At 44.2% G+C, this 26,969-nt stretch overlaps 1 protein-coding gene across 7 annotated transcripts; it reads right to left on the bottom strand.

The window, feature by feature from the left end:
* Nucleotides 1-653: 653 nt before the first annotated feature.
* LOC114078802 (zinc finger protein 709-like) lies at nucleotides 654-26,463 on the bottom strand. 7 transcript variants are annotated; one of them, XM_071611915.1, is made up of 7 exons: nucleotides 26,315-26,463; nucleotides 20,083-20,234; nucleotides 17,122-17,257; nucleotides 11,600-11,739; nucleotides 4,998-5,124; nucleotides 4,351-4,411; nucleotides 654-3,687 (listed from the first exon to the last, which is right to left on the bottom strand). In XM_071611915.1, exons 4-7 carry the CDS (start codon nucleotides 11,645-11,647, stop codon nucleotides 1,434-1,436), a joined length of 2,490 nt encoding a protein of 829 aa, XP_071468016.1. In that variant the 5' UTR covers nucleotides 11,648-11,739; nucleotides 17,122-17,257; nucleotides 20,083-20,234; nucleotides 26,315-26,463; the 3' UTR covers nucleotides 654-1,433. The 7 variants fall into 7 exon arrangements, with proteins under 7 accessions (XP_071468016.1, XP_071468020.1, XP_027775657.2 ...); XM_071611919.1 differs by lacking the exon at nucleotides 20,083-20,234 and adding an exon at nucleotides 8,978-9,860; XM_027919856.2 differs by lacking the exon at nucleotides 20,083-20,234.
* Between the last annotated feature and the right edge of the window lie 506 nt (nucleotides 26,464-26,969).

Here is a 26,969-nt window from a genome sequence, read left to right as displayed (position 1 = left end):
TCTACAATTTGTATAGAAAACTATACCAATTAGAAAGCTTGGCACTCCAATATTTACTAAAAACCCAGGAAATTTGCAAAATTTAAAGGGTTTGCCTTATGATAATAATCTAAAAATATATACTGCATGAAGTCTAGAATCATATGCTTCCTCATATAAATTTCTAATGTGGAAAAGAACACATGTGACAATAAATATGAATAAATTTGACTTTACAAAATTCAAAAAGTTAATAATAAACTTCAACCTCATGATAGTTAAAAGTTCAGTATTTTAACTCCAGAAAAACTGATTTATATTATTTCTGTTATTATAACTTTAACACTACAAATCACACAATTTATAAGCATTTATCATATTTATAGACACCTAATTTATTGTTAAGAAAACAGTGAGCCTAAACAAAACTAGCTGTCAGGTGTCTGGTTGTTGACTCATTCATCCCCCTCTATATCCTCTTCCCTCTGCCATGACACAAACAGTTCTGCTCTTCCACTATCGTGTTTTTAAGTCACCTCAGACCAAAGCAATAGTCACAGAAAACTGTGATCATGTGAGCCAAAGGAAATCTTTCCATCCATAAATTGAGTTTTTCATGTTTTGACACAACAATGGAAAGCTGAGTAACATATGAAGAGAACTGGAACACCAAATATCTTTATAAGATTTATTATGTTCACAGGTTTTTATCTGTGTGAATCTTTCTTTCAAAGGAACTGGGGAAAACTTAAGCTTTAGCACATTTCTCACATTCTCAGGTGATTTCTCCATTGCGAGTATTCTCATGCATAGGAAGGGAAATGAAACAATACACATTTTGGGGGTTTGTTTCCCCAGATGAGTGACTGAAATGTTTTGAAGGCAACAGAAAACACTCAGAGAGAGAAACACACCACACTCAACAACTTTTCAAGGAGTCCTCTCATGTCATTGAAGGTGACTAAGAATATTAGATGATTTCTCAAGTTTTTGACATTCAATAGACTTTCCTCCAATACAACTACTTTCAGGTTTAAAACCACAAAAATGAAGTGCTTTTCACATTTTTTTTAAATTAATAGGGATTCTTGTTGGACACAGTGGCACACACCAGTAATCCCAGTGGCTCAGGAGGCCAAGACAGGAAGATCGTGAGTTCAAAGCCATACTCAGCAAAAGCAAGACAACTAGCAACTCAGTGAGATCTGCTCTCTAAATAAAATACAAAATTGGACTGGGGATATGGCTCAGTGGTTGAGTGCCCCTGAGTTCAATCCCAGGGACCCTCACCACCAAAAAACAAAATAGGGATTCTGTCCAATATAAGTTGCTTGATGTTTTAAAATGTAACTGTAACAAGTGAAGGCATTCCCACATTCACAGGACTTCTCTTCAGTATGAGTTGTCCATCTCTGTGAAGACTAGCAGACATAGTGAAGGCATTCCCACATTGCTTACATTAAAAGGGCTTCTCTGCAGCATGTTTTTTTATGTTTTAGAATGTAACTGTAACATGTGAAGGCTTTCCCACATTGCTTACATTCATAGGACTTCTCTCCATGATGAGACCTTTCATGTCTGTAAAGACCAGAAGAAGTAGTGAAGGCTTTCCCACATTGCTTACATTCATAGGGCCTCTCTCCAGTATGAATTCTTTCATGTCTGTTTAGTTCATCAGACACAGGGAAGGCTTTCCCACATTGCTTACATTCATAGGGCCTCTCTCCAGTATGAATTTGTTTATGTCTCTGAAGGGAAGTAGAAAAAATGAAGGATTTCCCACATTGTTCACATACATAAGGCCTCTTGCCAGTATGAGTTTGTTCATGTGAGTGAAGGTGAGTGGACCTAAAGAAGGCTTTCCCACATTGTTTACATTCATAGGGTTTCTCTCCAGTATGAGTTCGTTTATGTATTCGAAAGGAAAATGAATGAGTGAAGGCTTTCCCACATTGTTTACATTCATAGGGCTTCTCTCCAGTATGAATTCGTTTATGTATTTGAACATAATAGGAACTACTGAAGGATTTTCCACATTCTGCACATTCACAGGGATTCTTTCCCATATGGCACTGTTCATGTGAGCGAAGTAATCTGGCTGTAGCAAAGGCTGTCCCACATTGCTTACATCTATAAGGCTTCTCTCCAGTATGTAACCGTTCATGTATGTGAAGGTAAGCACAAGTAGTGAAGGCTTTCCCACATTGTTCACATTGATAGGGCTTCTCTCCAGTATGAGTTCGTTTATGTATGTGAAGATTACTGGAACTAGTGAAGGCTTTCCCACACTGCCTACATTTGTAAGGCTTCTCCCCAGTATGACATCGTTCATGTACATGAAGGTGATGTGAACTACCAAAGGCTTTCCCACATTGTTTACATTCATAGGGCTTCTCTCCAGTATGAATTCTTTTATGTCTCTGAAGATAAGCAAAACACTTGAAGGCTTTCCCACATTGTTCACATTGATAGGGCTTCTTTCCACTATGAGTTTGTTCATGTGTGTGAAGAACAGAGGACCTAATGAAGGTTTTCCCACATTGTTTACATTCATAGGGCCTCTCCCCAGTATGAGTTCTTTTATGCACTTGAAGGTAATAGGATGTGGTGCAGGTTTTACCACATTGTTTACATTCGTATGGGTTCTTTCCTGTATGGATTGGTTGATGTGAGTGAAGCTGACTGGATGAAGCAAAGCCTTCTCCACATTGTTCACATCTATAAGGCTTCTCTCCAGTATGTATTCGTTCATGTACATGAAGATAACTAGAAGTCGTGAAAGCTTTCCCACAGTGTTCACATTTATAGGGCTTTTCTCCACTATGAGTTCTTTCATGTTTTTGAAGGGTATTGTAACAAGTGAAGGCTTTCCCACATTGTTTACATCCAAAATGTTTCTCCCCAGTATGCGATCGTTTATGTATTTGAAGGTAAGAAGAACTAGTGAAGGATTTCCCACATTGTTTACATCCATAAGGTTTCTTTCCAGTATGAGTAATTTCATGTTTTCGAAGGTAACTGGAACAAGTGAAGGCTTTCCCACATTGTTCACATGTGTAATGTTTCTCCCGAGTATGAATTCGCATGTGTTTTTGAAGGTAATTTGACTTACTGAAGACTTTTCCACATTGTTTACATTCATGGGGCTTCTCTCCAGTATGAGTCCATTCATGTGAATGAAGCTGACTATATGTAGCAAAGCCTGTCCCACATTGTTTACTTCTATAAGGCTTCTCTCCAGTATGAGATTGTTCATGTTGGCGAAGATAAGAAGAAGTAGTGAAGGTTCTCCCACATTGTTCACACTGATAGGGCCTCTCTCCAGCATGAGTTTGTTTATGTATTTGAAGGGAAGAGGAACGAGTGAAGGCTTTTCCACATTGTTTACATCTGTAAGGCATCTCTCCAGTATGAGTTCGTATGTGTATCTGAAGGTATTTTGAACTAGTGAAGGCTTTCCCACATTCCTTACATCCATAGGACATCTCTGCATTATGAGATCGTCCATATTTTTTAACACACTTGGAACAATTGAACTCTTTTCCACATATCAGACATTCATAAGGTTCATTTATAGTGTGTGATGTCAGTTGTGTTTGAACACTTGTGAGAGAAATTAAAAATGTTTTGTTTTGTTTACATTCATATGGCTTCCCTTCACACTCTTCTTTCTCATATGGATTGCTTGCAGAATGAGGTATGATGTGCCTATTAAGGAAAAAATTATAAATGAAGACTTGTCCACACATATTGCTTCCACATGGACTCCTCTAGTAGGAAATGCATGGTTAAGACTAAGACTTGGAATCTCACTAAAGGTTTTTCCACACTGAGTACATTTGTACATTTTTCCAGAACCTACCATATGACTTCTGTAAAAAATTACCAGGCATTTTATGGTTGGCTCATTAATACTTTTATATTCATTAGTCAATCTTGCACCTACAGTATTACTAATGTCAGGCAAAGTACTGGTTTCCTGTCATGTCTAAACTGTTTGAAAGTCAAAGTAGCAATTTCTTTGCAACACTGTTTCTCCAGGGCTACTACTAAAACACTGGTATCATAAAAGCAGCTTGTTTCAATTATTTTGAACACTAAATGTTTATTATATTAAAGTTCATATTTTTGGTTAAAAAAGAATAAATATAGGGGCTGGGGTTGTAGCTCAGCAGAAGAGCACTTGCCTAGCATGTGTGAGGCACTGGGTTGGATTCTCAGCACCACATACAAATAAATAAAGGTCCATCAACAACTTAAAAAAAAAAACATAATTCATATAATCCTTGTTTTCTTTGCTTGTTTGTAAAATAATAAGACATGCTACTATTTCCTCAAGGTACTCTGCTTCTTCTTGTGAGTACAAATTACCTTAGATCTCTCCAGGAATTTGTGTTGTGATCATCAATGTTCTGGCTCTCCCATCTGACTCCTAAAATGTAGACCCAGAATAATCATTATAAATCATATTAACTTCACAATAAATTATAGGATTTTTTTAATGTACACAACTATGATGCACCAATTTTTAAAAGTTGTGAAAAAGGAGAAAAAAAGGGGAATTTATGCTGCAGAGTGAACTGACATTAACCCAAATTTATTCCCAAAAGTACTCCCTCCCTTTCCATGTTCCAAATTCATAAGTAATAAGAACTCCCATTTGCTGAGCCTGGTGACATATGCCTATAATCCTAGCAGCTTGGGATGCTAAGGTAAGAGGATCACAAGTTCAAAGCCAACCTGAGCAACTTAGTGATTTCCTGTTTCTAAATAAAATATAAAAAGGGGGAGCCAGGCACCATAGTGCATACCTATAACTCCAGTGACTTGGGAGGCTGAGGCAGGTCAAAGCCAGCCTCAGCAACTCAGCAAAACACTGTTTCTAAATAAAATACAAAAACGGGCTGGGGATGTTGCCCAGTGGTTAAGTACCCATGAGTTCAAACCCCAGTACAAAAAAAAAAAAAATTGCCCCCACTCACTTAGTGTTTGATTATGTAATGAAAAGTCATCCTTACCTATAGAAGCCAGGTTTCTAAGGACTTCCTGCATCACATCTCTGTGGAGATTCTTCTGGGAAGGATCCAGCAAAGCCCACTCCTCCTGGGTGAAGTTCACAGCCACATCCTCAAAGGCCACTGAGGTCTAAAATGTCCCACAAAAGTATAGGGTATACCAGGAGAGATTGACAGCATGAGAGTTCTATTCTCTACTTGTGAGATGTTCTCATGATTCTGTGATCTCCAAATATTTATTCCATGATTTTGTCATCAAAACCTGTACTCTCGGTCTGCACTCACTTCCCCAAACACAGTCATTCCAATGTAAGACCTGAACTATCCTGAAATGCATCAGCAGAGCAAAAACACCCTTCTTGTTACAGATATAGAGTACAGGAAGTAAGTCATGCTCCCTGGTCACTCGTAACATCTGTGTAGGGTACATGTCTAATATATGGGATAATAAAGCCCTTACCTCCTCATGTACAGGAGAGCTAATGAGTCCTCCTTACAGTACCTACCCTCAGAAATACCTGCTGACAAAGTTGGAACTTTGCTGGTAGGGGGAGCTAAGGATTTGGGAGGATCCCACTGAACTGAGCAGTAACATTGAGTCACAAGGGCTGAGTGTGTTGGGAAACAACATGGTTTTTACTGAACCACTGCCTTCCTTCAGAAAGCCTATTATTTTCTTCCACTTTTACCTTAGAACTTAAAGAATCATCACCCCTCTGTAATAATAATAATACCCAATGCTCTGCTCAAGCAGGCTGGGGACTCGGCATGTTGCTGGTAGACATTTCATCCACAGGGTCACAATGTATTCAATGGGAATTGAGAACAATTAGAAGGCTGCAAATGTTTTACTTCAGACCAAATTTAACCAACTAAAAAACAAGAACAATGATCAATAAACAGCTTCTTAATTTCTTCTGATAATGTCAAAGAAGAATGGGGTAAGCAGAAAGATGCGAGTCTCTTAGGAATAATTCAATGTCACCAAAGGTCACCTCTTCCATATGATAGCCTTACAAAATTTTCCAAAACTCCAAAATAGACTTTATAGTGGTCAAGAAAGTACTTTTCCAAGCCTAATAGGAATAAGAAATATGCAACAATTGTTACCGTTGTCTGAATAGCAGACTGCTGGCTTGTCTAACACACAGTCATGTGGCACATAGCAGATTTTTGTTCAAGGACATTTGTGGTCACATAGGCCACACATACACGGTTGTCTGTAGTAAAGGGACTCCTTGTGTGTGAGCAGTGATGCTGGTATAATAAACCTAATGCACTGTCAACTGCAGGATTTGGTAAAGCAACATGCTGGGGAGGTCTGTGGTCCAGGAACCACTAATACCACAGAGCCTAGGTGTGCAAGAAGCTGTGCCATCCAGGATCATGTGAATACAGAATGATGTTTGTGCAATGGGGAGACAAGCTAAACGTGCTCCTCCAGAATGTATCCCTGTATTTAAATGACACATGACTATACATAAAGGACTTTCCAAATATGATACTCCAAACAGCACAATATTAGCAGACAGATAAAGAAAGAACCAAGAGAGAAGAAAGTTTTCAGTGGACTGGCCTTTATAGGGAATGCTGATTAAAGACATAACAGGTATTTAGAGGGGAAAAAAATCACCAGCAATATAAAATATGGGCCAAGACAAACTGGTATCTAATTGCAAACATGCACTGTGTTCCTCTCTATTACTTAGAGGATGATGGAATAGAGATTCTGATGTTAAAGACAAAACCAAAACTCTTTTAAGAAATGGAATAGAAGGTGAAAGTCGCCTATGGAGAAAGGACTACCTCAAAGTGAAGAGGAAAGCCCAGGAGAAGGCCAAGCAGATGAGCACTGGCATCCTCTGCAGGCCCAGCTCCCCTCAGTCAGGATGCGAGCAGTGGGGAGAGTAGGACAGCTGCCCCTGAGCAGTATTGCCTCTTACAGAAATTGACCACGACCTGTGGCTCAGGGGTTTTTTTGACTTTGCATACAAATTAATAACAGTTTACCTCTTGAAGCACTGCCAGTATGTCACAGGGAAGATCTGTCTGTCTGTCCCTTTCTCTCCCTCCCCCCGCTCTAAAACACACACACACACACATACACACACACACTCTAACTGCATGGGGAGAAGAAAGGTGGCATTTTTCCAGTGTGTTCACAGAACTCCATCCTTCCTGAGCTCATGAAGAATGGTGCTGGGAGGCCTGAGTGTCCGGAATACCAGCCTCGGCACAGTCAAGAGAATGCCCCCCACAAGACAGTCGATCAACAGCAGAAGACCTCCATCACAACAGCACCGCTGAGGTAACTGTAGGTCACACCTCAGTTAACAAGTCCCCAAGGTACAACAGACTGAATAACACTGAGGAGGTGGACAGACATCCAGAAACACACTGCATGGAGATGAGGTATGAAGAAACAGGAAACCTGAACAGTTCTGGAGACAGTGAATTTGAAAAATACAAAGGACGCTAGGCACAGTGACACACACCTGCAATCCCAGCAGCTCGGGAGGCTGAGACAGGAGGATCGTGAGTTCAAAGCCAGCCTCAGCAATGGCGAGGCACTAAGCAACTCAGGGAGACCCTGTCTCTAAATAAAATACAAAATAGGGCTGGGATGTGGCTCAGTGGTTGAGTGCTGAGTTTAATCCCTAGTGCCCCGCCCTGCACCCCCCAAGAAAAAAAGAAAAAAAAACACAAAGGATCACTGGGCACAGTGGTGCATGTCTGTAATTCCAGCGGCACGGGAAGCTGAGGCTGAGGCAGGGGGACTCCGAGTTCAAAGCCAGCCTCAGCAATGGTGAGGCAGTAAGGAACTCAGTGAGACCCTATCTCTAAATAAAAAACAAATAGGGCTGGGGATGTGTTTCTCTGTGGTTGAGTGCCCCTCCCCGCCCAAAAAAGAGCAATAAAACATAGTTGGTTTTCTTAAAAGGGTAAACAATATTGATAAACCTGCAGTTAAACTATACAACCGAGAGGGCTAAGGATATATTCCAGTTGGTACAATGCTTGCCTTGTATGCACAAGGCCCTGGGTTCCACCTGCAGCACAAACCACCGCCCCCCACCCAAAAAAAAAAAAAAAAAAAAATCCAAAAACTAAACAGTAGAGAGATAAGATTCAAATGAACAAAATTAGAGATGAAAAAACTAATATCGCCATAGACACTACTGAAAACACAGAGTCATCAGAAACTATTTTGAAAATTTATACTCAAATCAGCTGGAATATCTTGAAAATATTAAAATATTCCTAGAGATGTCTGATGTACCTAATATGAATAAATATCAATAAACGATAAATATCAAGTAATGAATTTGAAACAGCTATTAAAAAGTCTTTCAACTAAGAAAAACCCAAGACTCCATGGATTCTCAGCCGAGTTTCAACAGAAGTTTAAAGAACTAATAAGAATCCTCCTGAAATTATTCCATGAAATAAAAATGGAGAAAACACTGCAGTGAAGTCAGTATCATGCTATGAAGTCAGTATCACCTTGATAACAAAATCAAAGTATTAGCAAACAGCATACAAAAACACGCGATCAAGTGGGTTTCATCCCAGAGATGCAAATTTGGCTCAACATACAGAAATCAATAAATAGAATTCACCACATAAACAGAGTTCAGGTCAAGAATCACACCATTACCTCATAGGTGCAAAAAAAGCATTTGACAAAGTCCAGCCCCCACTGATGTTTAAAACACTGGAGAAACTAAGGATAGAAGGAACTTACATCAACATTTCAAAGACTATATGGACAAACCCAAGGCCAACAGCAAACTGAACGAAGAAAGGCTGAAAGCATTTCCTCAAAGAACATGGTACCTCATAAAACATATACAACTTTCAAATTAATAAACATTACAAAGTGAAAATTTTGTCTTTTGTGGACACCATCAACAGAGTGAAATAGCACCCCAAGGAACTGTAGAAAATACCCGTGAATCATGAATCTGGAGAAGTGTTAATACCTGGAAAGAATGAAGAAAAAACAGCTGACAAGCTCAACCCATCTTCACGACATCAACCCGTGCACGCATGTACCTGGAAAAGAATGAAACATCCTAAAAAGCCACAGGGATCTACACACCCTGAAGCTACACGGAAGGATGAAAGGCTGTCTCTATGACAACAAAAACAAGTCAAGGAAGCCTGCTCTCCCTACTTCTGACAACACAGCAGAGAGGGTACTCCCAGGGAAGCCAGGAAGAACACCAAGGTATTCAAGACCTCAGGGCCAACTCACACAGCCCCAGACACTGAGCAAAATCAAGGACTTCGCCAAGCAGATACAGGTGGGAACAGGCTCAGGCTCAGACCCACTCACCCGGAGACAGCAGCCACAGGCACCAAGATGGGAGGAGACAGCAGCCTCTGCACCCTTCACCACCTCTCTCCCCATCAACAGTGACCACCTGACACAGTGCCCATTTGACTGGTGTTTCTGGCTTCCTACTCCCTAGAGTCTCTACTGCAAATGGATAGGGACATTTGATTTTTTTTTTTTTTTTTAATTTCCCAAGGCAGCACCTACCAGAAAGCCTGCTATGTGGAGGGAGATCAGTACCTGAGAAGTCACAGGGCTCTGACACACACCAATACAGAGACCTCACACAAACCTCCTCACAGGGACATGACTTTCACAGGCTGAAATGATCAACCCCATCTCCTGGGTCATAGAGGTGACTCCTGCACCCCAAGCCATTTCCCAAATTTGGAGTAACCCAAATGAGTTCACAATGTAGGGCCACAAAAAATCCTGCACAGCAAACTTTATAGCAGCAGTATTCTTGATTTTCAAAGCCTGGAAGCAACGAACAGGAAGACGTATTTCCAAGGTCAGCAGTAAAAAATCTGAGACAAAACCAATAAAAATCAATTAAATATCAAAAATCCACTTCACACATGAAATATTGAAAGCAATTAAAAGTTCATTTACAATGGCACTCCAAGAATAAATACAGAAGAATAAATAACAATAATAATAATAAATGATACATAAAACTTATTTTCTAAACTGCAACACTTGTTGGAAAAACCTCAACATCCAAATAAAAGAGAAGCCATTCCATGCTCATGGAATTTTTCCTAAAGTCTTAAACTATGTCCAATGAATAAAATGATCCAACAGAAAAGATTTTTATAAAGTATATTTTACCTTATTTGGTTCTGAATAAATACATTTCACATTGAAGGAAAACCTGAGCTTCAAATTAAGTGAACAAAGTAAAGAAACAGAAAGGGCTAGTACTGAGGGAACACAGATGTGTCAGGCTCAAGGGGCAGGTAAGGTCCCTGCCAGCTGGACATCTCCCACCTGGTCCTGCTCACTGAAACACTCCATGATCACCCTCCCAGGAGACCTGGACCATGACTCCAGTCTATGAGGCTTTCAGGTTTGCACAGCACTGCACTGGAGTGGGTGGTCCTTATGCTCTGGGAGTTTTCCTCCTACACAACTGTTAGAGAATGCAAGGGCAGGAATCACTGCTGACCTGGCCCCTCAGCACCAGCATCCATAGGCTCACTGTCCACCTGTTGCCAAGGAATAGGAACAGGGCTTGGGAGAAACAATGTCCTAAGGAAGTAGCTCTCTAGATGAGGCCTGTTCCAGAAGATTCCTCAGCCCCAGGGTCTCCAGCTGCTCCCCTGATGGCTGCAACCCACACCTTAGGCTGTTCTCTGGGAGAAGCTGACCCAGGGCATGAAATTGCCTGCACTATGCAAGGCACAGGGCAGGTGTGAGCACCTTGGGGCACCCTAGGAAACTACAGGACAGTGGTTGAGGATATAGAACCCAAAGCAAATTCTTACCCAAAGACAGTAAGGCATCAGTGCCTGGGGAAGACAAAGGAAGGCGGAGACAGAGGGTTTTTTGTTTATTACTTTTTTTTTTTTTTTTTTGATACTGGGGATTCAAATCAGGGACACTCAAGCACTGAACCACACTCACAGCCCTATTTTGTATTTTATTTAGAGACAGAGTCTCACTAAGTTGCTTAGTGCCTTGTCATTGCTGAGGCTGGCTTGACCTCAAGATTCTCCTGCCTCAGCATCCTGAGAAGCTGGGATCACAGGCATATACCATTGTGCCCGGCCTACAGTGCTTTAACAGTGGAATTCCAAGTGACTGTTCTCTGCTATCCCATAATGGCAGATGTTCACAAACAGAAAACAAATCTTTTAAAAATTATCATCCATTACTCAGTGAAAAAATGATAATGCAGATACTGTGCCCACTTGAATGTAGTGAGAGAACTAAGAGTTGATAATGCTGAGAAGTGCACAGGGAGGTAGTGTCTGGAAATATGGTCTGCCTTCCCTGCACACTGAGGACCTAGGACTGTGGATCAAGCTGCACAGAGAAGGTTCTGACAAAGTGGCTGCAGATCAGGCAGCACATTGGGAACCCACCTGCACCAGCCCACACCATGGCCTGAAGGCATCAAGGGCTGAGTTGTAGCAGCATCTGACTCAGGTCTGGCTTGGCTGACTCTTGAGCTAACAGTGGGAGGCCAGAGTCCAGCCACACAGATGGTTCCCACCAGTTCTAAACAGCCCACCTCCCTGAGCAGTCCTCAACCCACACTCACCATTTCCTGCCTTTTGGGGAGTCCTGACTTCTTTCCTATGGATCTCATAGCAGCTCCAGGTCACAGGGAGACAGATCTCAGCCAGAGCCACTTGGGCCTCACACAGCAGAGAAAACACAGTCCTGGAGATGGATTCTGAGCTGCATAGGATGAGAAAGGCCTGTGAGACTATGGAAGGCCACCCCCTCCCACCAGCTGCCTACTGCCTGCCCAGGGCTCCACAAGACCCCTGCAACATCCCAGGCCACATATGCACATTCTGAAGGCTATTAATGACAAGGAGATGTATCAGACACCTGGATAAATGAGGCCAGAAGGACATGGTCTTGCCCACAGTCCTTTTCAGGCAGTGTTTCCTCCCTGCAAGGGGACATTTCCACTTAGGCAGGGCTGAGATAGCTCTCCACAGCAGGCTCTATTGTCTTCCTGCTCCTCTGAGCACACAGTCATAAGCATATGTGAAGAATTACAGCCCTTGGTGTCTAAGGCAGCCGACCCTGACCTCAGAGAAGGTAGGTGCCAGGTCTGGCCAGACTGGAAAGGAGAGAGACAGGCATCCGTCACTTGGGAAAAGGCCGGGGCAGCATGGCCCAGGCTTCCTCACAATTTGATTCTGTCAAGCCATTTTCAGCAAAAGAAATTAAAAGACAACAAATAAATACAATTATTAAGTGCATGCAAAACTAGTTATATGACAATAAAAAGAAATTTTTTTAAAAAAGGAAACACTTAAAGCAGCTCTGGTAAGGCGTCTGCTTCACCCACAGCTCAGAATGAAATCCCACTTGCAGAGAGAGGGGTAAACACAATGCCAAGTTGGGAGCCACACTCTGACTGCTTAAATATGTCCCCAGGAGGACTCAATCCCCAGTGGCCAGGAGGAAACACCTAAAGATTTACTTCTGGGAGCCCAACATTCCTGCTGACCTATAGGTTTTCTGAACCTTTCTCTGTTCATAATTTGAACATCTGAACTTCCTACCACATCATCTTTGCTCTTACAGCACTCTGTATCTACCACATTTAGAACTGCCTAGTTTAGGTGAGTCCTGGCCCCTCCACTGAGGGTGCAGTCATTAGTACTGAGTTAGAGAGGTTGACACCTGCTGTTTGATCTGCACCTAGGGCACAGCCCTTTATGATTTTTGCTTTTGGCAACTGCTGACCCACTGTTCTACTCTGTGTGGTAATTAGTGTTGTAGATGTCATAGAAGGTGACGGGTATTGACTGAAATACTGTATATTGTTTGCTTCTATCGTTGTTATTGTTTCCCCCTTTTATGTGCAGTGACAGGAGTCTACAGGGACAGCTGAACCTCACAGAGTCGAGACTCTGCTGCTGAGCTTCCCCATGACAGCCAAGAGAGCACCTGGCTCCACATCCAACTTGACCTTGTTCACACTTTAGCAATACAATGGATAGACCAGACAAAGTCCCCAAACTAACAACCAGGCCTTCAAGTAGGCATGGATGGGATGAGTTGGGTCCCACCCAGGGGCAGCCACTTCTGCAGCAGAAACAGAATTCACACAAGGACTATGAAGACCAAAGGTACAAAGGGTCTGAGTCGAGATCACTCCCTGCCTTTAGAATACACAGAGCTGTGAATGAGGAGCCATCACAGGGCATGGGCCCCCCAAACCCCGCAGCTCACAGCACATCTGCCAGATACAAAGGAGAGTCCCACTCTTTTGAGACCTACAGGAAAAGAGGAATCCTTAAGATCTGATATAGTGCACACTAAATCAACAAACACTAATCATCACCAAAGAACTAGTAGGGAAGCCAAACCACAAAATCCTCACAGAAATATTGAAAGAGTAGACACTTTTGCAAGAGAAGACAGTCCTACAAAGATCACAGATAAGAGGGGAATAGAGGGCTGTAATTGTGGCTCAGTGGTAGAGCGCTTACCTAGCACGTGTGAGGCCCTGGGTTCGATCCTCAGCACCACATAAAAATAAATAACTAAAATAAAAATATTGTGTCCAACCAAAACAAAAAAATATATATATTTTTTTAAAAAGAGGGAAATAGAAATCCATCCTAACAGATACATAAACTCAACCCAGGAATACAAGAAATGTTAAAAGAGGAAAAAGGAAAAAAAAAAAAAGTAATTCCAGACATGGTGGGCATGCCTGCAATCCCAGTGACTGGGGAAACTGAGGCAGGAGGATCAAAACTTCAAAGTCAAAGTCATCCTCAGCAACTTAGTGAGACCCAGGATCAAAATAAAAATGAAAAAAGACTGGGGGTGTGGCTCAGTGGTTGAGGGCTGGGTGCAATCCCCAGTACCAAAAACACAAAAACAAAACAACAAAAAAAACAAGCCTATACTATTCCCTACATCTTATCTTAATGGAATGACATTAGAAATCAACACCAAAACAAACAACAGGAAGCTGTTACATAGTTCACAGCTATGAGTGGCTATATAAGAAAGCCAAATAATTCCCAAATAAATAACCTAATGATGCAACCCAAGGCCCTCAAAAAACAAGAACAAATCAATTCCAAAACCAGTAGAAGGAAATCATAAGAGTTGAAATCAATGACAGAGGAAAAAAAATTGAAAGGATCAATGAAACAAAGAATTGGTTCTTTGAAATAGGAAGTAGAGGAAGCTTTTGACAAAATCTAGCACCCATTCATGACTAGAACACTGAAAAACTGGGGATGAAAGGAATTCACCTCAACATCATGAAGACCATGTACAACAAACCCCAATCCAACAGCACAGTGAATGGAGGAAAAACAGACAGCATTTCCTCTAACATCAGGAACAAGAACATTCACTCTCACACTCTTATACAATGATACTAGAAATTCTAGCCAGAACAATTTTGCAAAAGAAAAAATAAAAGGGACAAAAATAGGAAAGGAAGAAGTCACATTATCACTGTTTGTAAGTGATATGATCCTCACTGAGAAGATCCACGAAGTTCCACCAGAAGATTGCTAGAGCTAATAGATAATTTCAGCAGAGTAGGGGCTTACAAAATGAACATACAAAAGCACTGGCTTTTCTACACACCAACAATGAATCCCAGAGAAAGACGTCAGGAAAACAATCCCTTTCACAATAGGCCCTCACAAACAAACAAACAAAAAACTATGAATAATGTAACCAAGGAAGGAAAAGCCCTCAACAATGAAAATTACGGAACACTAAAGAAACACAGTATGGGACACTTTTGAAGAAGACACAAGAAGATGAAAAGACCTCCTGTGTTCATGGATAGGTACAACAATTAATATCATTAAAATGGCCATACTACCAAAAGCTCTATACAGATTCAGTGCAATCCCAATCAAAATACTAAATAAGTTAGTAAAACTGCATGGTACTGGCATAAAAACAGACACATGAACCAATGGTACAGAACAGAAGACAGAGATAAGCCCACTTATCTGATGCTTGACAAGGAGATCAAACATGCATTGGAGAAAAGACAGCCTCTTTAACCAATGGTGCTGGGGAAATTGGTTACACATAAGTAGAAGAATAGAACTAGACCCTTATCTCTCCTCCTGCAGGAAAGTCAACTGCAAATAGATCGAAGGCCTAGGAATCAGACCAGAAGCTATACAACTCCCAGAAGAAAATGTAGGAGCACACCTGTAATCCCAGCAGCTCGAGAGGCTGAGACGAGAGGATCACTAGTTCAAAGCCAGCCTCAGCAAAAGTGAGGCACTAAGCAACTCAGTGAGACCCTGACTCTAAATAACATACAAAATAGGGCTGGGGATGTGGCTCAGTGGTTGAGTGTCCCTGAGTTCAATCCCTAGTACCAAAAGAAAGAAAGAAAGGAAAATATAGGGTCCAGCGTACAGAGCAGCGGTGGGCATGATGTGGGAGCCCCAGTGAGGACTTGCAATGCCAGGAGACAGGACAGTGGCTGGGGACACGGCATCCTGTATAGTTCCAAAAGAAACCTCCTCTCAAACACACGGATACAGTGTTTGTGGGAAGATAAGAGAGGCATGAGTACTTTTTTTCTTCTTTTTTGGGGGGAGGTACCAGGGATTGAACCCAGGAGTGCTAAACCAGTAAGCCACATCCCCAGCTATTTTTTTTATTTTTTATTTTGAGACAAGGTCTCACTGAGTTGCTTAGGGCCTCGATAACTTACTGAGGTTGTCTTGAAACTCGCAATCCTTCTGCCTCAGCCTCTCGAGCTGCTGGGGTTACAGGTATGTACCACCATGACCAGCATAAGTACTTAAACAATATATATTAATGTTTCCTTCATAATTTCTGTCTTCCTTCCTTTTGTTAGAAATACAAGGGTGTCAAAAGGATCAGAAGTGCCCTAGAAGTAGCTGGGCAAGGCAAACTTTATTTCTGCAGCAGGGCAGGCTACTGAGCTGAACCAACTCTGGCAAGCAGGCACACCTGGGTGGGCAGTCAACCTGTTTTTATCCCTAATACAAAACTGTTCCTTGCTCAGAGAGGAGGAGCTCAGGTCACAATCCACACATTGGCTGATTTTAAAATGGAGAGGGAAAAGGGAAGGGCCATAGTTATGACTGATCACTTAGGATATTAAAGCATTATGAATTGAAGACTGAGGACAAAGGGGGATTAAAAAGGGATTATAGCTGGGGTTGTGACCAGATCCAGGGTCTGCATTTTTGGCCACATATGGACACATGCTGTACATGTTGGGGAGCTCACAATGGCTACACTTTAACCATAAGGTTTTGTGGTTTTATAACTGAAATTGGCTCCACCAAAAGAAACTCAGACTACAGGTTTAACTTTTCTCTCTCCCCCGCCCCCCCATTTTTTTTTGGTGGCACTGGGGATTGAACGTATGCATGCTAGAGAAGTACTCTACCACTAAGCTACAGCCACAGTCCTACAGTTTTAACTCTGACAGAAAAGAGAACATTAAGGACCAGGGTTGTAGCTCAGTTGGTATAGCACTTGCCTAGCACGAGTGAGGCTCTGTTCAATCCTCAGCAGCACATAAAAAAATAAATAAATAAATTAGGTTATTGTGTCTATGTATAACTAAAAAAAAAAAAAAGTTAAAAAAAACATTAATATTATACTTCCCTCCATTCTTCCTTTTTATTTTCATAAGTACTTTTGAAGTCAAATTCCAGGTCATTTTTGTCTTTCCACTCACAGGAAATGTTCACCCACACTTAAATGAAAGGAAACTCTACCACTACTCAAGCTCCACAAATACTTCAAGTCAAATTGGCAATACATTCTATTCAAAGTCATTTTTAAATTTTACTTTTAGTTGTGGATGTTCACAATACCTTTCTTTTGTTTATTTAGGATTTGTATGTGGGGCTGAGGATTGAACCCAGTGCCTCATACATGCTAGGCAAGCGCTCTACTACTGAGCCACAATCCCAGCCCCCAAAGCCAGTTTTGAAGGAAGATAGAAATGTTTGTTTCTATTTTTCATCTTCAGATAATTAAGTGACAGAAAAACTTACATAAGAGAAAAGGCAGCAAAGTGAGAAAGAATATGCAACACACACATGCAGATTTACTTACCTGTGCTAGAGAGAGCCCAAGTCAGTGACACTCAGCACATGGAGGAGAAGCAGCCCTGTCAGGCCCAAGGGAAGTTCAGAGGCAGAGCAACCTGGAAGATGCAGGAGTCACCCTCAATTTCAGCCTGTTTCAGGAACTGGAATATAAGGAGGAGGAGTCAAGTACCGAATGGAGACCCTGCTTCCTGCACAGCCGTGTGAACAGCTAAATTCACTACTCCTGGGAGAAATGAGGGACAGGACTCCACATGCCTCTAATGATTCACACCAGAATCCCAACTGAGTCCACATTCCCTGACACCTTCCTGTCAGGAAGCTCATCACACACCCTGGGAAACCTGGGCTGTGGGAGGTGAGCTGGCCCAGGACTGAAATCCACTGCAGCCTGCAGAAGGCAGAGCAGCTGGAGGTACCTTGTGGAAGCTCCAGGAAGGGCTGCCACCCAACCCAGAAGACAGGCAGAGGCTGAGGACACAACACCCTGTCAAGTTCCCAAGGAACACTTTACCCAAGGACACCGATGAGGGGTCGGTGTCTAGAGAAGCAAAGCCCACTCCTTCCTCTTGTAGCAGGGGTCCACTTCCTACTTTGACATAACCCTCCCACTCTTTCACTGCAGGTTTTTAAAAACCTTACCTTTTTCCCTCTTTATCCTCTCCCCTCCATAACCTCGTTCTGCCCATCCTAGGCCATGTCACTTCTCATTCAGTACACACCACGGGGCTTCAAGGAGGACACCAAAAGAACTAAGAAACAGCCATCGCCCACGTCTACAAGAGAATTATGACCCAACAGGGAACACCTCGAATGTACCCTTTGAAGCACCTCTTATAAAAGTCCTACCCCCCAGTGGACAGAACCACAGCCTCTGCAACAGGAGCCCCTGTGTTTCTCCTACAAAACCATAAACTTCTTTTCCCTTTTTCTCAAAATCATGTCCTCATTACTAGACTGGTTTTAGGGACAGGCAGCACCAAGCCTTTCATAACAAATTGGCACCCAACATGGGGTCCAAGAGTGGCCCCTACTCCAGCTGCAGCACCTTTCCTGGGCAGGTCTGGTGCCCTGGGCAACCCCCTTGGTGCTGAGGATGCAAGGTGGCTGCTGAGCTTGTTGAGAACGGACCACTAGAGAATTAGGCGATGGGGAGAGTTTGCCTTGGGCAGAACCAGAGGAGCTTTTCCTGTAAGTAAAGGGAGGGACTGAGGGACCATCTCAGCACTGATGTGCTCCTTCTCCTAAGGGGACACCACCTTCTCTCCCTAAAATGGATGGGTTCTTCCATCAATTGGTCTACTTTGAGAAAAAGGAAGCACAACAAAGTCTTGACATTTTGGTTATCTGGAAAGCCTCACTGGTATGCAACCCCAACCCTAATCCTCACACCTGATCCCCCTTTGTGGACACCACTGTGGCACTGCTGGTGTAGGAGTCATGAGTAAGCGTGAGTAGGAAACAGGGAACTTTCCCCCTAGCTGGTCCCCTTCAAAGGCTCCCATCTGTTGGCCATGGTTGTGGGGACCCCCCCTCATTGTCTTATATTCTATTACAGGCCATTTTAAGACGTGGGCAAGGCTGGGTTGTTCCCAGTAGTAGTCTCTTGGGAAAGATCTTGGCTGAAAAGGCAATCTATAGGTGCAAGACTATGAAAAAGATGATGTTTTACTGGAACAATCTGGCCTTAGAAAGCCGTTCTGTCTCTTAGGGATGAGAAAGGATAAGAATTATTTCTGAATATTAGAAAATCTTGCAGTTGGAGTGGGTCCATCAGAGGTGATGTAAGTGGAAAAGATTCCGTATGTGCAGGCATCCATGCAGCTGCATAACAAGGAGTCTGAACAGTCAGAGACTCATTTGACACTGCCTCTGGTGTGCAAGGACAGCAGGACACCAGGAAGATCTAAGTCCTTTCCGCTCAGTGCTGGCAGTCCCTATGTTCAGCCCAAGGCAACCGCAGGTCATCCTCCTGTGGCCCAGGGACCTTAACCCTGGCTGAAGCCCAGGAAACCTGCCTGGGCTGTAGAAAAATGGGCAAGGAGAATCTGACATCTGCCCTGCCTTCCAGCCCCTTCTTCCATTGGTGGGAAAGGGTGGTCTGCAGAGGTTGTGGCCAACAAGGATGTAGCAGTGGACTCCAGCACTGCTAGATGATGACCTGAGGACAGGAATGGTCTCCCTTTTCAAGATAAGAAAAGACTCCATCTGGCCAAGGGAAACCCATCACTGGGGCAGAGGAATTCTTGCTATGACAATATCCTATCAACCTAAATTCAGGAGGGGGACACTGGCAGAATAAAGAAATGAATGCAGAAAACAACTTTGCCTAAAAAGCAGATGGGGGCACACTGTGAAGAGGAGCCCATGTATCACAACAGCTGAATCCATGGCAAAAGGCTGAGTACTGCCTGCTGGGAGGGTGAGGAGAAAGCAGGACAGCCTGTAAGACAATGCAGACACCAACTGCACATGAGTCCTGACACCTCATCCTGAACAGTACCAACACAAACCTTTTTGTACTGAGAAGGATGAGAAATGGGCCAAAAAGCGGGGTTTTGACTCCTAGGATAGAAGTGCCAAGTGGAGACAAAGTTGCCAAGGGCTCCTCCTCCTGCCTGCAGGAGAGGCCTGGCCCTGGTGAAGCATCTGCATGAGTACTTGCCAAGGGAGGGAAGCCTTGCTGACCTTCAGCAAGCCCCAGCTAGGAGGGCCACTGCACCAAGACTCTTGAGCAAGTGAGTGGGAACTCCGCTGTGCACCAGAAACCGTTCAAATACTAAAGGGCAGCCTGTGGAAATGGGCACGAGATATAAAAAAACACAGACTTTTGATGACTTATAGGTAGAGTCTACCCAAGCGCCCTGTGCCATGGGAAGCTTCAGACGTCTGCTGTACTGACTGGTAGATACCTTCTCTAGGGGGGTAAAGGTTGATCCTTCATGAACAGAAAAGTCTTTAGAAATACCTAGATTCCTCTTGAAGGAATTGATCCCAAGATACAGGCTCCTCTCCTTAAACAAAGTGACAAGAGACAATCTCTCATTGCAGAAGTGACCCAACAAAGGAACAAAGCTTTAGGCGGCCAGTGGAAGTTGCACACGTCTTGGAGACCTCAATCTACCGAGAAAACAGAGAAGATAAATCACACCTTAAAAAGACTGTGGCTGGGCTGGGGTTGTGGCTCAGCAATAGAGCACAGGGTTCCATCCTCAGCACCACATAAAAATAAATAAAAATAAAGGCATTGTGTCCAAAACTAAAAAAATATATATTAAAAAAAAAAAAAAAGACTGTGGCTGATATATGCCAAGAATCCACCTGGGATATGGTGTTGCCAACTGCTCGATTTAAACTGAGCCCAGAAATAGTATGTTAGCGACCTGGCTGGTACCCTGGGGGAGGGGAAAAGGTGGATCTAGCAGAGGGACCTAGATTAAAATGGCACTTATGGGGCTGGGGTTGTGACTCAGCAGTACAGCACTAGCCTAGCATGTGTAGGGCGCTGGGTTTGATCCTCAGCACCACATACATACATACATACATAAATCAATAAACATATTAAAAAAAAAAACACTCACATGCATAAGGCCCTGGGTCCAATCCCCAGCACCACACACACACACACACACACACACACACACACAAATTGGGGATTGGCTCAATGGTACAGTGCTCACCTAGCACACATGAGGCACTGGGTTCAAGCCTCAGCACCACCTAAAAATAAAGATGTTGTGTCCTCTTAAAACTAAAAAAGAAAAAGAAAAAAAAGATAACCTGATTAAAAAAATAACACTTATGACAATCAGTTAAATATTAATTGCTTAAGTAAGTGTGCTTCCTCCAGGTTTCCACCAAGGTTGGAGTCACCTCTTCATCTGCTACAGCGAATGTCCCAAAGAGAGAAATAATAAGACTTTCCAAGACTCCACTCATCACCCAGCTTAAGACGAAGCTGCTTAGGGATGTCATCACCCACTTCTCCACAAGAATGGGAGGTGGAAATTGACAGTAGAGAAATGTAACCAGGGTCCATTTCATGCTTTGAACATAACCCTGTGGCTTATTTTAAATCTGAAATGGGTTTTTCTCACACTCTCCTCTTCCTCTCCCCCCTCCCTAAATTTGGGGAAAAAAAGATTGCCCTAATTCCCAGCTTAACAGAAGTTAGCTGTCCTTGAGCTCATACACAAGAATTAAGTAATTCTGACTTGCAACAGCACCAAAAGATCTAAGAAACACCATCTCCCAAGTTGTGAGTGAATTATGACACCTGACAGAGCACACCTGGAATGCAGCCTCTGTACCTCCTCTCTAAAACCTTCTGATCCCCCTGCATAGCTGAATCACAGCCTCTGGGTCAGGAGTTCCGATTCTCCTCTGCTACAAAAGCAATAAAACATTTTTTCTTTGTTCTCAAAACTGTATCATCATATATTGGATTGTCATTGAGACAAGGCTTGAGTTTCCTGCACCAATCCATGTTGCCTAGACAGTCCCTGATGTTTACAAAATTGATAAGTGTTTCCATGTGGGGACAAAAATGAATGAAATTGTCAACATAAGAAATAAACTTGGGCTGGGGTTGTAGCCTATCATGTGTGAGGCACTGGGTTCAATTCTCAGCATCACATATAAATAAATAAAAATCCTTCAACAACTAAAAAAATAAATAAAAAAAGAAAGAAACCTGAACTCAAGTCTCATAGCAGAAGAACAAGGGAACACCCAAGTTCAGGGCTCAGCTCCATAACACTGCTCCACTTCAGATGCCAGCTGCAGGGCAGGAGGGCCAGTCACACTGCCAGGAGCAAATAGCTACAAACCAGGGACTCCCGTCACCCCACCTCAAGTTCAATGATTTGATTTTAGCAACACACATCACTTAGTTCAGTTTAAAGGACATAACTTAAGACTAGACAAAATGAAAAGATATATAAGAAAATGCCAAAGAGAATCCTGGAAAAGATCTATGAATGAAGAAACCCCCTCCTCTGTATTATGCTAGAGCAGTTCCTGCAGAGACCCCCTTTTCTTTTCTTTCTTTTTTTTTTTTTTTTGAGAGAGAGAGATAGAGAGAGAGAATTTTAATATTTATTTTTTAGTTCTCAGCGGACACAACATCTTTGTTTGTATGTGGTGCTGAGGATCAAACCAGGGCCGCACACATGCCAGGCGAGCGCGCTACCGCTTGAGCCACATCCCCAGCCCCAGAGACCCCCTTTTCTATTATGACTCAGAAGATGCTCCTTTTTTTTTTTTTTTTTGAAGGGGGGCAGAAACCAGGGATTGAATTCAGGGGCACTGGACCACGGAGCCATATCCCCAGCCCTATTTTGTATTTTATTTAGAGACAGGGTCTCACTGAGTTGCTTAGTGCCTCACCATAGCTGAGTCTGGCTTTGAACTTGCAATTCTCCTGTCTCTGTGTCCCTGGCCGCTGGGATTACAGGTGTGTGCCATCATGCCCGGCTATAAGATGCTCCATTTTTACTTTTTAACCCACGGCAGACATACACTGAAGATCCCTCCCCCTTTTCCCCCTCATAAGCAATGAGCTGAGCACATTGTTTATGGGATCAGAACATATACACATTAATCAAAATTGGCTTAAGTTTCCCTCCTTGCTCCAGGACCCTGAACTCTGACTCACTGGCAGCTGGAGACAACATAGGACCCTTCTTCCTGACCCCTCCTGAGAACAGGCTGACTTCTGAGGAAACACTCACTGACCTGGGATCTGACCTGCCCCCCTCCTCGCTGCCCTCCCCTTTAGCCTCTTCCTAACCCTGTTTGCCCCTCCCTAAGAAAGCAGCCCTTTTCTGCAGGAGCTGTGGGTGCTTGCAGAGCTCACCTGTGGTTCTCCCCACCTCTGCAGTGCTCCTTTACATAAATCACTTCTCACCCAAATCTGCACTTGTTTCCTTGGACTCTCCGTGAACAGCCTTGGACAATATCAACTACATCATCAGAAAGTCTCCCTTTAGCCTTCCCATCCAAACCCTCATCACATCTGCCTGAGGACCCCCAGCTTTTCAGAGCTCTATAACTTCTAAGTCTAAAGGGCTCCTGCCAGCTGAGTGTGGTAGCACATGCCTATAATCCCAGTGGCTGGGGCGGGGGGGGGGGGGGGGGGGGACGGACCGTCTTATCTGCAACACTTTCTTCTGGGAATGCATTCATTCCTGCAGCCACACTGAAACAGAGGTTTTCTCCATCTCTATCCCCAGGTAGCATCCCCAAAGCAAAGCCCTGGAATTGTATTTTAAATTAGCAACACCTTCCACTCTTAAGTGAGGGGGGCACATCTGAGAAACTTAGTAAACTTACTCTGGGGAATAAAAACACTACATAAAAAATTTTTTAACTAAGGGAATATAAGACCAAGTGTTTCTGTTCCTTTTCTGGGTTTTTTTTTTTTTTTTTTTGGGGGGGGGGTTCTCCCTTATACCTCAATCTTGCCCTGTAGTAGTATTTTCTAATCTTTCAGCTCTACTGATAAACTGCATTTTTTTTTTATAAAGAGAGAGAGAGATTTTTTTGTTTAATATTTATTTTTCAGTTTTCGGCAGACACAACATCTTTGTTTGTATGTGGTACTGAGGATCGAACCCGGGCCGCACGCATGCCAGGCGAGCGTGCTACCGCTTGAGCCACATCCCCAGCCCTGATAAACTTCATTTTACAGTTAATAAAAAACTTATACTAAAATACCTGAGCAAGTCTTTCCAAGGCAACAAACCCAGGGAGCTGCAGCACCACTGGACACTGACCTGTCAGACTCCAGCTTCAGGTCAGGCATCTGTCACTAGGCACATCCTCCCACCCCCTCCTGCTGTTGAAGAGCTTTGCAGAGTTTTGCTCCACCTTGCTGGGGTCCCCTGCTCTTTGGGATAACTGTTCTTCTTCCAGCTCTGAGAAAATCCAGAGGACAGGAACCATGTTTGTCATGTTTCCTCAACACCAGCATCTCACTGCCTGACCTGGGTATCCCCAGCGGCTCCCCTGAGAGGCTGCACCCCACATCTCAGGCTGCCCTCTAGGAGTTGACCCAGGGTCTGAAATTGCCTGCACCCTGCAGGGCACAGGGAAGCTGTGTCCTTGCAGCAGCCCCAGGAAAGGACAGGGCAGTGGCTGAGGACCCAAGACCCAGTAAAGTGGCCTAAAGTTACCACATTGGTGTCTGTGGCTGGGCAAGATAGACCGGCATAAGTACTTTAAAAACTCAACTTGCAGTTCATTTCTCTCTGCTTTCCACTCAAAGGAAATGTTCAGCCACATTGGAAACACACACACACACACACACACATATACATACACACACACCTTTTTAAAAGTGGCATCCAGTACTCAGTGAAACTATGACCATTAAAACACTCTCCACTTGAATGCAGTCTTGGGAACAAATGTTGACACAGTGTTGACACCCACAGTGCCCTGGTGTGTGTGAGACACATAGTCACCTGTGCAAACCCAAAGAATGTTCTGCAACATGCAGTAGAGCAGTAAGCGAGGCATTTGCAAGATGTGGCACAACCACAGCTGTGACAATCAGCATTACATCCTAGGGCAGAAGGTCCCTCCCTCAGTTCCTCATTAGCTGAGGACTTGGGGCGGGCAGTGTCCTCTGAATGTCAGCTAGGTTTTACTGTCTCCTATTGGGTTAAAGAAATACACCTTTTCTTGTCCCACCTCCCTCTGTTCTCTGTGGCAGGAAGGTCTTCTTGGGGTGAATGTACTTCAGCACAGACACAGTTCTTACTTCTGTACCTAGTTAGTATTTCGAAGCAGAAGATTTCTACTTCTGTTGGTCCAGACTGCCTCTTGCATCTCCTCCCTTGTCAAGGGCTGTTCAGATTCATGGACTTTGATCTTCCACATCCACAGGCTGTGGTGCTGTTGGGTGTCAACTGCTTCTAACCTTCCATTCTGCTCTACTTCCCCTTAGGCTACCTTTCTTCCATCCCAATTTTACATTTAAAGCTAAATACTATATTCTGAAAATAAACCCCTGGACTTTATTTCTCCTATGGTGCAGCTGACATCTGGGAATGCTGGTAGAGAACTGGAATTTCAGGGTTTTACTACCAGCCTGAGGAGAAGCAAGGCTACAAAATGGAAAATGGATTTGAGACCCTACTTTCTGCACATTTGGAAGTGTCTGTGGGGAGCCCAGGTTACTACTAGCAAGTAAGGGGGGAGAATGGGACACTCCGAACACATCTGGTGATCCCCAACACTCTGCAGTGCTTGTGGTAGGTCAAAATGGAAACTTAACATCTTAAGAGCTCACAGGCTATGGTTTTGCACCCGGACATGCAGAAGTTCTACCTACTGACTTTTAAACAGAGGTCTTGCAGGACTCTCAGTAGCAGAAGCAGAAAACAAAGTAGGACCAAAGAACTCCCTTTGAGGTTTAGTGCAGTAAAAGTCCCTAAGCTTTTTGAGCTAAGAGTCCCTAGGTTGTTCACAAGTTTAAACCGACACAGTGGTGGTAAAATGCACCTTCCAATAGCATTGCACCAACGCCCAGGCCTCGATGTACCCCAAACTTGTTTATGTGTAAAAGGAAAAGCCGCTGGGCAGGCTTGGGAGGCCGAAGCAGGAGTTCAAAGCCAGCCTCAGCAATGGCGAAGCGCTAAGCAACTCAGTGAGACCCTGTCTCTAAAATACAAAATAAGGCTGGGATGTGGCTCAGTGGTCAAGTGCCTCTGAGTTCAATTCCTGGTACCAAAAAAAAAAAAAAAAAAGAAAAGAAAGGCCTTGTTGAGCCCGGGGCTCAGACCGCGGGGTTGTCCCTCAGCACCTGGCGCCACTAATGCGTGCTGCTCCCAGATCTCGTGTCCTCGCCCTCATTTCCCGCGACGTGCTCCCCGCGCACTCTGGAGTGGCTGCAGGAGCTGCCCAGGGATGACCTATAGGGAGGTCGTCAACAGGGAGGGGACAGGACGACAGGCCGCGGCCGGCCTATCCCGCAGGCCTGGCTGACAGGGTACCAGGGCGACCCGCCGGAAGGGACTCGGCTCCACACTGTGCAGCTGACCTCGGGGACCCTCCGTCTAGCCCACCCGGCGGTTCGGGGGACAGGCCCAGGACCACCGCCGGCCGGGTCTCGGCCTCACGCTCCGCAGCTCCCGGGGAGGCCGGGTCCCTAGGGCGGTATGGGCGGCGTCCGCCAGTCCTGGCCGCACACTCACCGTCTGCGGACTCCACGGTCACACGGCGTCCTCACGGGGGACCTCACGGGGCTGGGGGCAGGGGAACGGCGGCGCGCGGCGGCTAGAGATGCCGAGCAGAGGACGCGGGGCCTGCGGAGGAGGGAGCCAAGCGGGCGAGGAAGAAAAGCCCGGGAGACCGCGGAAGCCCGCCCTCGCCCTCCGTCTGCGCGCCTGATTGGACAGCTCCGCCCCGGCGCCCTGACGGACAGGTCAAAGCAGCCTTGAGTGACAACTAATGTCATCCAATCCCTGACTGCCATAGGCCATTGTGACAGGCTCTTGGTCCAGCCCTTTTCAGGCAGGACTTCCTCCCGGTGTCCGGACCTGACTGGCAGAAAAACGTTTGTCTTTCGCCTGGTGTGGAAGGCGACGTCTGGGCAGGACGAACGAGGGCCAGCGGGGCGTAGAAACAGGAGCTGTTCACGCCGGGAGTGGGGGACATAGAAGGACCAGTGGTCGGCTTTCAGAGTACAGATTTTGGTTGGAATGTAAAATGACAGGACGCAGGAAAGCAGCTGGAGGGGAGAGCTGGGAGGAAGGTACCGACAGGTCCCAGGGTGAAAACCCAGGCCCCTGACAAACGGGAGAAGGATGCCCCCACTAATCACCAGGGCTAGTGCAGAACAGGTGTAAA

The sequence above is a fragment of the Marmota flaviventris genome, chromosome 5 (assembly GCF_047511675.1).
Source record: "Marmota flaviventris isolate mMarFla1 chromosome 5, mMarFla1.hap1, whole genome shotgun sequence".
NCBI lineage: Eukaryota > Metazoa > Chordata > Mammalia > Rodentia > Sciuridae > Marmota > Marmota flaviventris.
This window is presented reverse-complemented; position numbering and strand designations above follow the sequence as displayed.